The sequence below is a fragment of the Athene noctua genome, chromosome 1 (assembly GCF_965140245.1).
Source record: "Athene noctua chromosome 1, bAthNoc1.hap1.1, whole genome shotgun sequence".
Taxonomy (NCBI): domain Eukaryota; kingdom Metazoa; phylum Chordata; class Aves; order Strigiformes; family Strigidae; genus Athene; species Athene noctua.
Genome location: NC_134037.1, coordinates 189,297,141 through 189,310,819, shown reverse-complemented (window position 1 = coordinate 189,310,819; position 13,679 = coordinate 189,297,141). Strand labels below are relative to the sequence as shown.

The 13,679-nt window shown below is 42.5% G+C and overlaps 1 protein-coding gene across 1 annotated transcript; it reads left to right on the top strand.

Annotated features, from left to right (window-relative positions):
- Positions 1-203: 203 nt before the first annotated feature.
- On the top strand, positions 204-8,536 carry ASMT (acetylserotonin O-methyltransferase). The gene is made up of 8 exons (XM_074930090.1): positions 204-298; positions 2,058-2,232; positions 3,405-3,534; positions 4,388-4,456; positions 4,979-5,097; positions 5,855-5,995; positions 7,266-7,388; positions 7,955-8,536. The coding sequence occupies exons 1-8, from the start codon at positions 227-229 to the stop codon at positions 8,164-8,166; spliced, it is 1,041 nt and encodes a 346-aa protein (XP_074786191.1). The 5' UTR covers positions 204-226; the 3' UTR covers positions 8,167-8,536.
- The last annotated feature ends 5,143 nt before the right edge of the window (positions 8,537-13,679 follow it).

Genomic DNA, 13,679 nt, shown 5'->3' with positions numbered 1-13,679 from the left:
TTTAGCATCAAAAAGCCAGCCCAGTGGAGCAGTGCTCCTTTTGAACAGCTGAACCTGGTAGAAAGACCCATTGAAGCCAAATAACTTAGCTAACGCATTTTGTAACCAGTGTGTTCCTCAGCATCAATAAGATTAAGTGGATCAGCTTGTGTGCTCTGTGCCTGGTGGAAAGAAGCTTATTTAAATTAAGAGGTCCAGAGATTCTGAGCCTCAGTCCAGAAAGAAAATGAGTTCCACAGAAGACCTTGACTATCCTCAAATCATCTTGCAATACAGCAGTGGATTTTTAGTCTCAAAGGTAAGCAATATAATTCGGTCTTGGATAGATGTCTCAGGGTATGCAGAAATATTCAAGGATCTCACTTTAGGTCCTGAATATAAGTCTTTGGAACAAAAACTCATGCGAAAGCATCCTGTCTTCTCATCTAGGCAGGAAGGAAATTTGAAAAGAAAAAGGATTTTAAAGTGACCTAACCTCTCAGGATAGACATCATTTATTGAGACCTTTGTGACCTTTGGGGACTTGGATGACTAGACCTTGTCACTGCATAAGGCTTTATAAAAAAATACAGGAGTTTATAGCTGAGGACTTGCTGTCTGACTGTCTCAAATGTGGGAGGTGGTGGGATTTCTTCCCACCTGTCATTTTTGGAGTTGGAGAAACAGCTGATTTGAATTACCTTTTTCCTTCCCTGTTAAACCATGCAAAGAAGATTTTTCAAATATCTTCCCAAAGAATTTCCTTTCCTCTCCCATAGTTTGTCTGTATGTATTATGCAGAAGGCTGAGCTTAAGAACTTCTGTCTGGTATAATGAATGTTTTTCCAGACAGCATTTGATTAAAGCACAAAGGTAGAACTAGTAGTTTCACTTTCCTTAGTGTTTACTGATTTTATTTGCCTTTCTGTGTGTAAAAGCACATGGGCATAAAATTATAATATCCAGTACAGCAGAGATTTTTTTCCTCATTTACAATCTTGTTACCTTTCCTATTGTCCCTTACTCTACCTCTAGCCAGCATGGTAACAGGACGAATGCTCCCTGGGTTGTGCAAACACCGCTGCATTCTAAGGCTACTGAAGGCAGAGATAATAAGGAGAGAAATGGATAATGAAAAAACCTTCTCCTTGGTGAGAAAGAAGAGTGCCCAGTGCTTTCCAAATTAACACTGGTACTATGTTTTTGAGAAAAGATCTCATCTTTGGTTAAACCATGTTCTTACTGAAGGTTAAAGGAGCTTCCCATGGACTTTATAAGGTCATTGTAGATACAGGCAGTCCATTAATTTGATGGCTTTGTTACTGTTTTAGGAGTGTGTGGCCAGAGAAATAGGCTAATACTTGTAAACTTGGCTGTGTACAGCTAAAGAAGGATGTTTTTCCTATGTGTGGTTATACATATGTCTTTCTGAAGGTTGAGGGTTGTTCCAGGAGATGTTATATACCTTCTCTATGAAAAGACAGGGCAATTCTGCTGGCCTGAATGAGGCAGTCCTTCTGGATGAGAGAAAGCTCCCTCACTGAGGGACACCACTGTAGTCATGCACATCAGTTCCTGAAAATAGAGTCTATAGACTGGAATATTCCCCACTGCTGGAAGCCACAGGAGACTCTGCAGGGTTCACTGGAGCATACATTAGATCCTCAGTTAAAGGACAAAAGCAACAACAAAAAAACTCACCACCACATACACTTGCCTCTATGCTTTCCAGGCAAAAAGCAAGGAGGACTGTGAGAACATGCTCTGAAACCAAGGAAGAGGCAGGAGCATTCACAGCCAAAACCTGGTCTCTAAATGTGAAACTTTGTGAATCTAAATAACTGGCTGGCTTTGCCAGAAAGGAAAACAAATTTTAAAAGGTGCACTGCAAGCATTGTATGGTATTATCAATGTTCAGAGAAACTTCAGGTAAATCACTGGACTTGTTTACATGAAATCTGATTTTACATGAAAAAATATTATGTTGTGTTTATTTTCTCCAACAAAGCATCTTTAGAAATGCAGTAGGCTGTGATGCTTTCACTCGATCCCTCACTCCCACCTTTTCTTACCCCCAGGTTATGTTCACTGCCTGTGAGCTGGGAGTGTTTGATCTTCTGCTGGAGTCAGGAGAGCCTCTTTCTTCAGATGCCATTGCTGTGCGTTTGGGTACCAGCACCACAGGGATGGAAAGACTGCTGGATGCCTGCGTGGGATTGAAGCTCTTGACAGTAGAGCTGACACAAGAAGGAGGTAATAAAGAAAAAGAAGGGGGAGAAACTAAAAGACTTAAACCTCTGATGGTTTTGAAAATGAGGCAAGGTATGTGGGGAGAGGTGATATCTAGTTTTAGGCCAGTTACAGAATCACTTGGGAATGTCATCCCCTCTTGAGCTGAAAGAGAAGCAGAAGATGTCAGCATGATTCAAAATGTAAAGTAAAACTCAGGTAAAGGGACCTATATCCCTAAACTTCTTTGTGAAAGAGCCTCATGTGACCTTGCAGAAGATGTTCAGGGTGTCTACAGAGCTGATCTCAAAAAAACTCTGAGGTATGGGCATGATTTTAAACCTTAAAACAAAATGCCAGGGTGGATGGGCCACAGCATAATTTAAAAACAAGTTTTGTTTTTCTTTGGGGTTTTACCACCATGTGAAGTATTTTGTTAGGTTGCTGACCTGAACTGAAATGTGATGCAAGTTTGCCCTTACATCAGAGATGTTGAGTCCACATGGTCAGAAGGGATCTGTGACCATCAGACAGCTCTAGGCAGTCTTGCAGGTTGTGTCCCCTGCTCTGGCTTGTGTTGTCTTGCCCTGTTTAGGGCTTACAGCAGTTGCCCAATAAGTTTAGGGAAAGCAGGATCTGTCTTTTATATTCCTTTTTTGTGCCAGTCCTGTGTGTGAGTGATGCCACTGCAGACGCATTGGAGGAAGCGGAGGTTTCTGTGAGTCCTTTAGGTATTCATCTGTCTGCAGAAGGTCCTACCCTACTGAACTGAGAGATGGTAGGTGTGGTTGGCATGCTGATTTGGGGGCTTGTCTCCCACTTGATGGCCTTGTTGATCAGAAAAAAAAGACTTGTTTGCAAGAGCTTCTCATTTAAATAGAGCATAGCAAAAGCTTTTTCTGATAGCAGAAACCTATAGGTAAATGATGACACTCGTAAGGCTTTTCTTGAATGTTTGCTATTCTTGAAAGTTTGGTGCTGGAGTAAGTGTAAGTAGGTAGTGTTTACTCACAATGAATGGAGCAACACACATTTCAGCAGCCCTTACCTCACTGCAGTAGAAGGATTGATTGTAGAAGCAATGCAGTTGTGTCTTTGGTCATATAGACATCTGGTGATAAATACCATGCTGTACAATAGGTTTGGCAAAGTGGTATATCATACGTGTTAGTAAATATATTTATTTCACCCTTTAGCCCTCTACAGAAACACGGAGATTTCCAACATCTACCTTACAAAATCAAGTCCTAAGTCCCAGTATCATATTATGATGTATTACTCCAATACTGTCTACTTGTGCTGGCACTACCTGGCTGATGCTGTGAGGTAAGGAGAAGTATTGTGAGCTGTTTGTTGCAGACTGCTTTGCAGCATCCGGGTGACTGCTCTGAGTGTTGTGTTTCTGGGGAAGGGCACAATGAAGATGGTGGCTGGTTCGCAGAAAGAAAAACACCACATCATTTTGGATGTTAACAAGGCCAATATGTGTTCTTGTTTATTCTTGTTTTCCACTTGTGTGCTTTCATGTTTTCCTTGCCTTTCTGATGGTGAGATGACCTAAAAATCATATTTCTGTGGGTATAACCTTCAGAAAAGCATTTCATCGTTACAGTGGCTCTACTTGAGGAGGCATCAAGAAAGTAAACGATGAATAATGATGGCTAAGGATATTTCTGTTGCAAAGGATTAGTTTATAGGAGTAGGGGGCTTATAGGGTTAGTGTATAGCAGTTGTTTAATATGAGGCTGGAGTCTCACTCCAGTCTGTACAACTGATGATCAAACATGGCATGTGTGATGGTGATTGCACATTACCTGAGATGTGTTCCCATAAATCATATATTGATTTGGGTTGGAAGGGACATTAAAGATCATCTAGTTCCAACTCCTCTGCCATGGGCAGGGACACCTTCCACTAGATCAGGTTGCTCAAAACCCCGTCCAACCTGGCCTTCAAAAGAACCAGTTGTTCTTGTGAAAGGTTGAGAAATATATCGGCATATTTTGGGGTGACAAATGAGAGTGCCTTTGTAGCCATTACAAACAGGCTGACATATATTCTGTACAAAGTTGATCACCTTTCACAGCAATGAACTAGCTGAAACTACATCCCTGAGGTGTGTTTGGGGTAAAAGAAAAAAGAAATCCACACTCATATGCTTTTTTCATTGCTATTTTAGAGAAGGAAGAAACCAATATGAAAGAGCTTTTGGCATTTCATCTAAAGACCCTTTTGGAGCAATGTACAGGTAATTATTGGTATATTTATAGAAATTTTGTTCTTATTGTAGATAAAAGTAAAGTTTTTAATTATGGCTCAGGGTAATTAAATATGATGATGAAAGAATCCTTCTCATTAGAACCATCATGCAGTGTTTTCCTTTCTCAACGGTATTCATTACTGGGACACTGTCTGATACTGTGAACAGAAATATATAATTTCCTATTCTGAAAAATATATCACAGGTCTCTGGCACAGAGGCAATGGTAGCTGAAGGAAAAAAGGTCCCTTGGAAGCCTGAGAATTAGCAGCATAATACACTGTTGGACTTCAATAGTCTTAATTCCCTACTTAAATGCACGAAAGCATAGCTGTACCCTTCTGCTACAGTAAGACTCAAGGTAGGTTTATGTGCAAAGAGAATGTATTCTGTGTCAATAAAAACAGGGATTAGTGTTAAAGCTAAAACTTGTAATAACAGTTATATAATAGGAATCACCAAAGATATTTTAAGTTACCTTTTCTATGTGCTGTGTATTACTATTACTAGATCAGAAGAAGAAATGCTGAAATTCATGGCTGGCCAGAACTCAGTATGGAGTATATGTGGCAGAGATGTTCTTGCTGCATTTGACCTTTCCCCTTTCTCGCAGATCTATGACCTGGGAGGTGAGCGTCAGTAGATCTTCTTTAACAAGCCTCTGAACTGTCTACTTTTATAAGCTCTGAAAAAAACCCAAACTCCTGTGTTATATGATGGGCAGGACATATCTTAGCAATAAAAGGAGAATTTCACTGATTTGGTTGGGTTAAAAAGATAAATGTGAGAGTGGTGAAAGCGTTAGGAAGCTGAATGCTTCTCTCTACAGAGTTGTTTTTGTGAGTGGTGGCCCATCCCGTTGTGTACGTAGCAGCTTTGGCATTTTTTCATGCCTTGTGTGATACATTCTTCTGGTGCCAGACTCTTTCCCTCCTGCCCTTCAGTCAGTGTCATTGAGATATTGTCTGCATCCTCTTACCCTGCAGCACCCTGCTGTCCCAGCACTGCTGAATGCTGCCAGAATTCATAGGATAGGTCAGGCTCCCTCGTGGGCTCCATCACTGCTTCCCCAGCACCTGGTTTAGTGGCTCTGTTTTTCAGTTCCCACCTTCCAGCATCCACTGCCCGAGGGTATGTGTAAGACCTGTAAGAGCTGGGGCTGCCCCCACAGGCCTGGGTGCTGGGCGCCCTGGAGCTTCCTCCAGAGGAATCTGAGACGGTTGCTTCTCCTGTCCCTTCTCTTCCCTTTCAGCAACATGTGGGGAGCAAATGTACTTTGCCAGCTTCCATGAGGCTGAATGCACTATTGCCTGCATCACTTCGTGGGGATGTTGCTGAATATGTTGTTTTTGTGTTAGTGCTGACCTTCTTCTGCTCTCCCCAAAGGAGGTGGAGGAGCTTTGGCCCAGGAATGTGTTTCTTTGTACCCAAATTCCACAGTCACGATTTATGACCTCTCAGAAGTCGTGCAGATGGCCAAAGAGCAATTTGTTCCCCCCGAGGAACATCGGATCGCTTTCCATGAAGGTAGGTGTGGACAGCAGTGTGGTGTTGTCACAGCTGTTGCTCCCGAGCCTCTTGTCTCTGCTCAGAGGTATCATACTGGAGGCTCAGGTCTCCAGCTGCCCCTTATATGAGCAGAGTGTCCCAGACTGCAGCCTCCCCAGCCCTGGTCTGCAGTTCATTACTACCACAGGGCTGGTTCCTGTTGTGCATTTGCAGCTACCTTCTATCAGAGATATGACTTGGTTATTCAGCAGTTCAGAAGGTCTTTACTCCTGAACAGAACTATTTGATTTCTTCAGAACAGGGATACTTTAACAAAAAACAAAACTCCTGCAGTTTTTAAAAACTGCCATGTCATACTATAAATCTTCCTAACACTCCCTTTTCTCCTGTGCAGACCTCCTGGCAGATGTTCAGGATGCCAGGACTGCTCTGAGCAAGAGGTTTTCCTTCTCTGGTCATGACTGATTGACTTTTCAGTCCTAAGATATTTCAAGCTTTGAATGTGGGTGAGCTCGCTCATACCCTCTTGTCCAGTCCATAGATCTTGCATGGCCTTTCCACCATCTATGATGAAAATGAATGTAGGGGTATCTAATTTTTAATGTTTACAAAAGCCTTCAAAGTGTTGGAATGACTTAATATTACTTGAAGCCCAGAGAGAGAAAGGAAGGAAGGGAGTATATAAAAAAAAAAAAAAGATAATGAAACATGAGAAATGTTACGTGTGCCAGTGATACAAAGAAATGGGAGCGGCAATGACAAAGTTGCAGAGAGAAAAATCTGAATAGAGTATTCCAGGTGCTGAACAAAAGGCATGATGATGAAACTAGTGCTAGGAGTTGAGAGGTGTGAAATTTTTTCCTTATGGATTTATGGTGTAGCTCTGTGGTTACTGAAGGTCTTTGAAAATTTGCTTAGATAAAGGAAAATTCTTTCCTTTTTTCCATGGCAGAAACCATGAGAAACTCTTCTCTTCTTAACACTTTATGAATCTGAATTCTTGTCATTGGGGAAAACTTAGACACAAATTCTTTCCTGTGCATCAAAGCCTGTTTCAGATGAGCTGCTGCTTTTAAGCATTTCAAACCTTCTTGAGATTGAACAAGAACAAAATCCCTTATGCAGTGCCACAGAGGACTTTTACCTGGTAATTCTGTCACTGTCTGATGTGGATAATGGATATGGCAAGCCCAGAGTCTTTAGAACTGGACAGAACTGCAAATATTTGTTTAACTCCTCCCTCTGTGTTTTGGGGGTTTTGTATAATACATGTATTCTTGCTTTACAGGAGACTTCTTTAATGATTCAATTCCAGAAGCTGAACTGTATATTTTATCTAAGATATTGCATGATTGGGATGATGACAAATGCAGGCAACTGCTAGCAAAAGTCTACAAGGCTTGCAAACCTGGTAGGTGTGAGTTCTTGAAGAGCAGGGAAACTCTCACCTATCAATAATGTGAAGCACACCAGCCTCGATGCTTAATTTGGGAGGCAGAGTTTCAGTGCATGGGTTTATCTGGCTTACAGTTTTAGTCTCCTCTACAGAGAACCCCCTTTCAAGGCATTTAGGTGTAAGGATTGGGGTTTTGGGGTTTTGTTTAGATAGGTGATTACGTCACAGTAAAAATGCCATCAAGCATCACATTGAACCCTCAGAGCTTTGAAAACACTGCTTACAGAACTGGGTTCTTGGCAAAATCAGTAAGCTCCTGTGGATTTCAGCTGGGGGAAATGGGAATTTCCATCCCAGCCATAGCATCCCCTTCAGCCCTGGTACATCAGTACCTCGGTAGCCAAGCAGAGGCATGCTCCAATGCTTCTGCTCTTTCCTTGTCTTCTTCTGTGGTGCTGAACTATGGCTTAAGATAGAGGCTGCTTCTTCCTGAAACTAAAGGTTAGGATCTAATTCCTCAGCTGAAAATATCTCATCTTCTTAGAGCTCAGCGTGTGTTTTACTTCTCTTTATTCAACCAGGCGGTGGAGTGCTGCTGGTTGAATCGCTTCTGAATGAAGATAAAAGTGGGCCTTTAGAAACTCAACTGTATTCGATGAATATGTTGGTCCAGACAGAAGGAAAAGAGCGAACAGCAACAGAATACAGCAAGCTCCTTGAGGAAGCTGGCTTTGGAGAGGTTCAAGTCAAGAGAACTGGAAAACTCTATGATGCTGTTTTAGGAAAGAAATAATAGTGCCTCTTTTATGTACCTAACAAGATAGAAAAAGTGGAGAAATGTGATATTCTCTTCTTAGAGGGGAATCATCAACTTAGCTTTTAGTTAAGGTTGCCAGCATTTTTGTAAGCTGATGCATTGTCAGGAGAATCACTAATGATAGGTCCTGAGCATGCATGGATTGGGAGTCTGGCAGCCTGACTAGGGCTTGCCCTTGGATCTGGAAGGGAGAGAAAGAAATCAACAGTTGTTCCACAAGAAGTAACCCACAAAAGAAATGGGCAGTGTGTCTGCTTCAGATTTTTTCATTCTTTCCAATTTTAACACTGTATCTGACAAAGTCAAAGCTGAATTATTACTTGAATTCCTGCAAAATAAAACTGATCCCTGTACGAAGCTCTGTTACCTGAATTTTTATTCCTAGGGAATTGCTATAGTATAAACAAGTCTTAATCTTTTCAGATTTCCAGGAGAAATCTTGTCTGAGCCTTGGAGAATTTGACTTGAAAAATGATATGAATGTTTTCTTACATTTAGATTTTGATTTAAGTTATGAAAAAGAATTTTGTGGCTTGATGACTGGCTGAAGCACAAGAATGCTCTTTACAGGGCAGGCCCTGAGATGACAGCAGAGAGAATGATGCATGCAAGTAGTTCAGTTCTGCACCGGGGAAGTCCTTATTGCATGCCTCCTGCTGTTTCTTTAAATCATTTGATCATGCACAACCTGCCATATGCAACCCAGTTCTTGGAAGCAGAATTACAGATTACTGGAGTGAGAAACATTTGGAGAAGTCACTAGAAAGTAATTCTCTGCAGTTGTGGCTTGAACACTAATTGCATTTGCACATTAAGCTGAATACTAGGGAAGCCTGAGACAGTCTTCTCAGTAGCCATGTACAGGAGCCTTTCTCTCCCTTGATTGTAGGAGGAGAATAGAGAGAAAGTAGCCTCAGCAGGGAAAAGTTGACCTTTTGCCATGTTTTGCGATATCAAAATCAAATCACAAGGCCATAATGGCCCTTTTCATCCTTAAAAACAATAGGGCACTGTTCATGAGCCACTGTGCAAGTAGTGGGTTTATGGCTGAGTAGGATCTTGCCTTGTAGATACTGACAGGATATTGCAGGAGTTGGGGCAAGTGGTTTTGGAGAGTTCCCATAAGCTGCACTCACTGTGCAGTGTTCTCAGCCTGCGAGTTATGTGACACGAAGGTGACTTTGCCAGGAGCTGCAGCCTGTAATGTGTTACAGTAATGTGTTCCGAATGCTTGCTTGCTTTCCAGACAAACCAAGGTGTTACATCCTGCAGCAGCCAGGCACAAATGCGAATAATGAAATGACGCTGACCTGGTCTTTGTTAATTCCACCCCCCACCCCCAAAAAACCCCAAAAAACTCCAAAAAAACAAAACCCAACAAATGTTCAGAGAAATTATTTTGCTGCTTTGACTGTACCAAGCAGCCAATAAAGTATGCGGGGAAAACAAAACAAAACAAAAACAACACCAAAACTCCTATCTGGGCTTTCTCTGATATGCTTTTTCCCCTAAAAAAAGTTGCATGCCCACAGACTGCTGGTTGCTCACGTAGTTGCACTGTTTCCTGAGCCAGTAGACAGGCCAGTCATGGCCAGCATGCTGCAGCTGCATATACAAACTGAAACATCATATAACCTTGATGTGTCAGAGAATTCCTGTCTCATCTGGTGTCAGTGGTAAATCTACCCTTGTCTTGAAAAACAAATAAGCAGGCTGTTTTGGTTTGTTAAAATAAGCTTCTTAGATACAGTACTTCCACACTGAGTTGATTTGCAACATGCTCTGCATGTCATTAACTTACCAGTGAGTGGCTTGGGCACAACTTGTACACGTAAGATACACACTTGGTTCTAACGTGTCTTTTAGCTGCATCAAGGTTCAAAGAGACCGGGTCTTTAAAGAACAGGATTGACTCATACTTACCTGGAATACAGATAGAAATGAATGAAGTGCAGAAGGGTGATTGCAGAATTTGAAGATCATGAGTATTAAAATTACTTTTAAGGGTCAGATGTGATGCTGTATCAGAGCAGCTAAAGACCAACACATGATCACACTGTGCGAAGCAGAACCTGCAGCTTCGGCAACTTATTCCTATCTGCTAGTTGGCATTTGAGCATCAAGCTTCTGGGGAGATGCTAAAGCGTTCTTGGCTACTTTCTTATGCTAGGTGACCAAGGAAATACTGGAATATTCATAAGGAAGATCCTAACATTCTGTATTCACCTTCGGAGACCAGACCTTTGAAAACACAAAATAATGTAATAACAGAACTTGTGCTGTTTCTTTAGACTATATTTATCTACTCAGTTCTGATTTTCTTATTATTCTTCTTCACACTCCATGTCCTTTCCTCCAGTGTGTTTAACATCCTTTTCCTTCAGAACCTCTCTTTTCTCCCATGTACCTTTGTCCATTCTTTAGTCTTTCCTTCCAGACCCAAAGACAGAGAGAGGGTTTCTCTCTGAGCACAGAAGTCAGTGCCAGAGTAAGAAAGTAAGCCCAGAATGCTCTGAGCTTAAGACCTGCCTTAGCAAAGCAGAGGCATCTCATCAGACCCTCTTTTTGTCTTTTTGTCTCTTTTTCCTTTTCCTTCTCCTTTTTCTTCCTAAAAGACAAACACTGTGAAGAAGGCCTGAAACAAGTGCTTTGCTGTATGCAGGCAAATTAAAATTCTGTTGGGTCCATGATTTCCATGCTCCAGCAGGCATTTCTGATCACATCTTATTATATAAGGGGTTTTTCAACTGTGGTTTTTTGCTTGTTATTGGATATTTTAAAGTTAAAAAAGATTCTACAGGAACAAAACAATAAAGAGGAAGTTTCCAAGGTTCTTATCTTTTGGGTAATGAAAGCAGATACCAAGTTCAGTCCCTTTCATGGTGCTGGGTGGCAGGTTTTCTGTTTGATGCAGCTGGCTCTTGTCAACAGCGTTCTTTCCCGTTCTCATGGAGTTTTTAGCCATATAGGCTGAGATAAATTTTCTAGCTCCCAATATGACTTGGGAGTAATGAATGACACCTGGCCATAGCTGGGGTGAATCAGCCAAGAGCAGTAGAATGCACCAGGCAGGAAGCGTAATCCATGAGCTGAGACTGGCTGTGCCCAGCTGGGCTGGTAAGTGTAGCTCTCCCCAAGTGTCACGTCCTGCTCAGACGAGGGGGACAAGTGACTCAGATTCGTAAATCCACAATTGGAGCGGACAACAAGTCTCCAAGTTCAAGCATTTACTACCTACAATGTACTAATTGAACACAGGATAACTGGCTAAGTACAGAGCAAGATGTGGTAAGCAATATAATATGTCTTGCATTTCTTAATAGAAAAAAGAAAAGAGGGAGATGAGGGAATGGGGAAATACAGATCACCAGTCTGGGTTCCTGCGCTGATCCCACCAGCGAGGGTTCCAGGAGGCGGCCATCTTTTTTTTTGCTGGCATCCGTCTTCTTCGCTTCACTGCTCTCTCCAAATGGCCGGGGGGGGGGGGGCAGGGAGAGGGGGTCAGAGAGAGAGAGCACTTTCTTCCCCCTTTGATTTATACCCACTTTCCTTGGGTCCGTCCCCTAGGTCGACCCACAGACCTACATATCCCATGTACAGGGAGGGGTAAGGTGTTTCATGGGGTGATGTAATTAGCATGATCATGTCAGCCCTCATTAGCATATTGAGGGGTGTTAACTTTAATATGCATTTCGTGGATAATGAAGCAAAGTTCATTCACTGGACACGTGGCCCTTGAAATTTGCCCGGGTGCCCCAGAGCAGAGCCATCCTGTCTCCACAGGGCTCTCTCCCCCAGCTACGTCGGGCAGCGTTATCAGCTTCGGCCTCCACAGAATGCACCCTGTGACTCAGAGTTTTGTCTTGCGAGTGTTTGAGGCATTTCTTCAAACAGCCTCAACTTTTGCTTTCCCAGGCTGTTTGTCAAGACTTCATTAGACTGGGTGAGGTGGGTTTCTGGCTCTGCATGGTGTTATTCTTGCCCATAAGAGTGATTCCTGGTGTCAGTGAGAAGAGGACTGACTTTGCTGGTGAGGGGCCACTGGCCTTATACTAACTTTGTCTTGTGTTGACTTCACAAGGATCCAGCTCTGGACTACAGGGTTTTTAATCTGGCTGTTTTGAGAAATTACCATGTGAAGCAGAGTTTGATAGCAAATGTCTCTTGTTGTTTGTCATTCCACATTTAGATTTTCTCATCGTAACAAAAGCCTTGAAAATATGACTGCAAGCTGAAGACAGGTGCCTCAGCAGTCATTGGTCATGAAGAAGCACAGCCTTGAGCACCAGGAAAAAAATGCTTCAAATATAGCAAACAAATGAAACAGTAAGTTGGCAAGAAAAAACAGTGGAGGAGCAGAGTAAGGAATCCTTGCCTAGAAAAAACAACAGCCCTGTATGCAACTGGATCAGGCAGCAGCTGGGGGCTGAGTGCTGCCTAGAAACACCTTGCAAAAAGAGACCTCAAACAGAGGGGAGAAGGGTGAGAAATTGCCACCATGGAAGCTGTGGTTGCAGAAGCATTGCAGGACAGTGGGAACCAGGCACATGCATCCAGGCTCCCTGCTGGCTCCAGGGTCTGACTCTCCCTCCACCTGCCTGCTCCTAGAGCCCCCTTGAGGGACCTGGGACCTGCCCACTGGTAGTCTGGACTGCATGTGCTGCTATAAGTGTCTGTGTTTTCCCCCACAAATGCTGCACATTTATCCTTTCTGATGCTCTAGTGCCTCAAAAAAAAAAAAAAAAAAAAAAAGTCTTATTGCAAACCAACTTAGTTTTGGGCAAGAGCAACATTTTTAATTAAGTTCCAGCAGGGTTTTGGAGAATGTTATACACTGGGGACAGGAGGGTGAGGTGAGAGAGAGATGGTGGAGGATGTTTTGTGGAACTCAGTAAGGAAGGCCCAAAACAAATTATTTAATAAAATAACTGCTTTAATGAGAGTAAGAAGAGGAATATAGATAGCAAGTAAATTTTACCTCCCTTCAGATGCCAGACACACATGTTTGTACAGCATTAGATAGAGCCCAGTTGGATTTTCCCACAGTGCATCGTACAAATCCCATCCATGGAGGGAAGTGCCTTGGTTTTGGTCATTTTAGTTATTATATAATTGTCTTAGAAGAAAAAGAGCATTCTTATGAGAACTTGTTGCTATCCTGTTAGATAAAGGCAATATCATGAAGGTGGTACAATCACTGGCATCGAGAGGGAGTTGCCTGCAGGCTCTTCTGTTACAGTTTGCTGGCTGAGCTCATCCCATGGTCCAGGGGTGTCAGCAGCACAGCACGGGCCTGAAGACCACTCTGGACATTCAGCACGGTGCAGCACAGGCTTGTGCCTGCTCAGCTTAGCTGTGATGCGGGTCACTACCTCCTAAACATTCAACAGGCTCCCAGCCAGGATCAATACATTCCACCCTTTGATCCACATACAGCTTACCTTTCCCAAAGTTATTATACGTTACAGATTACATTACTAGCATACAGG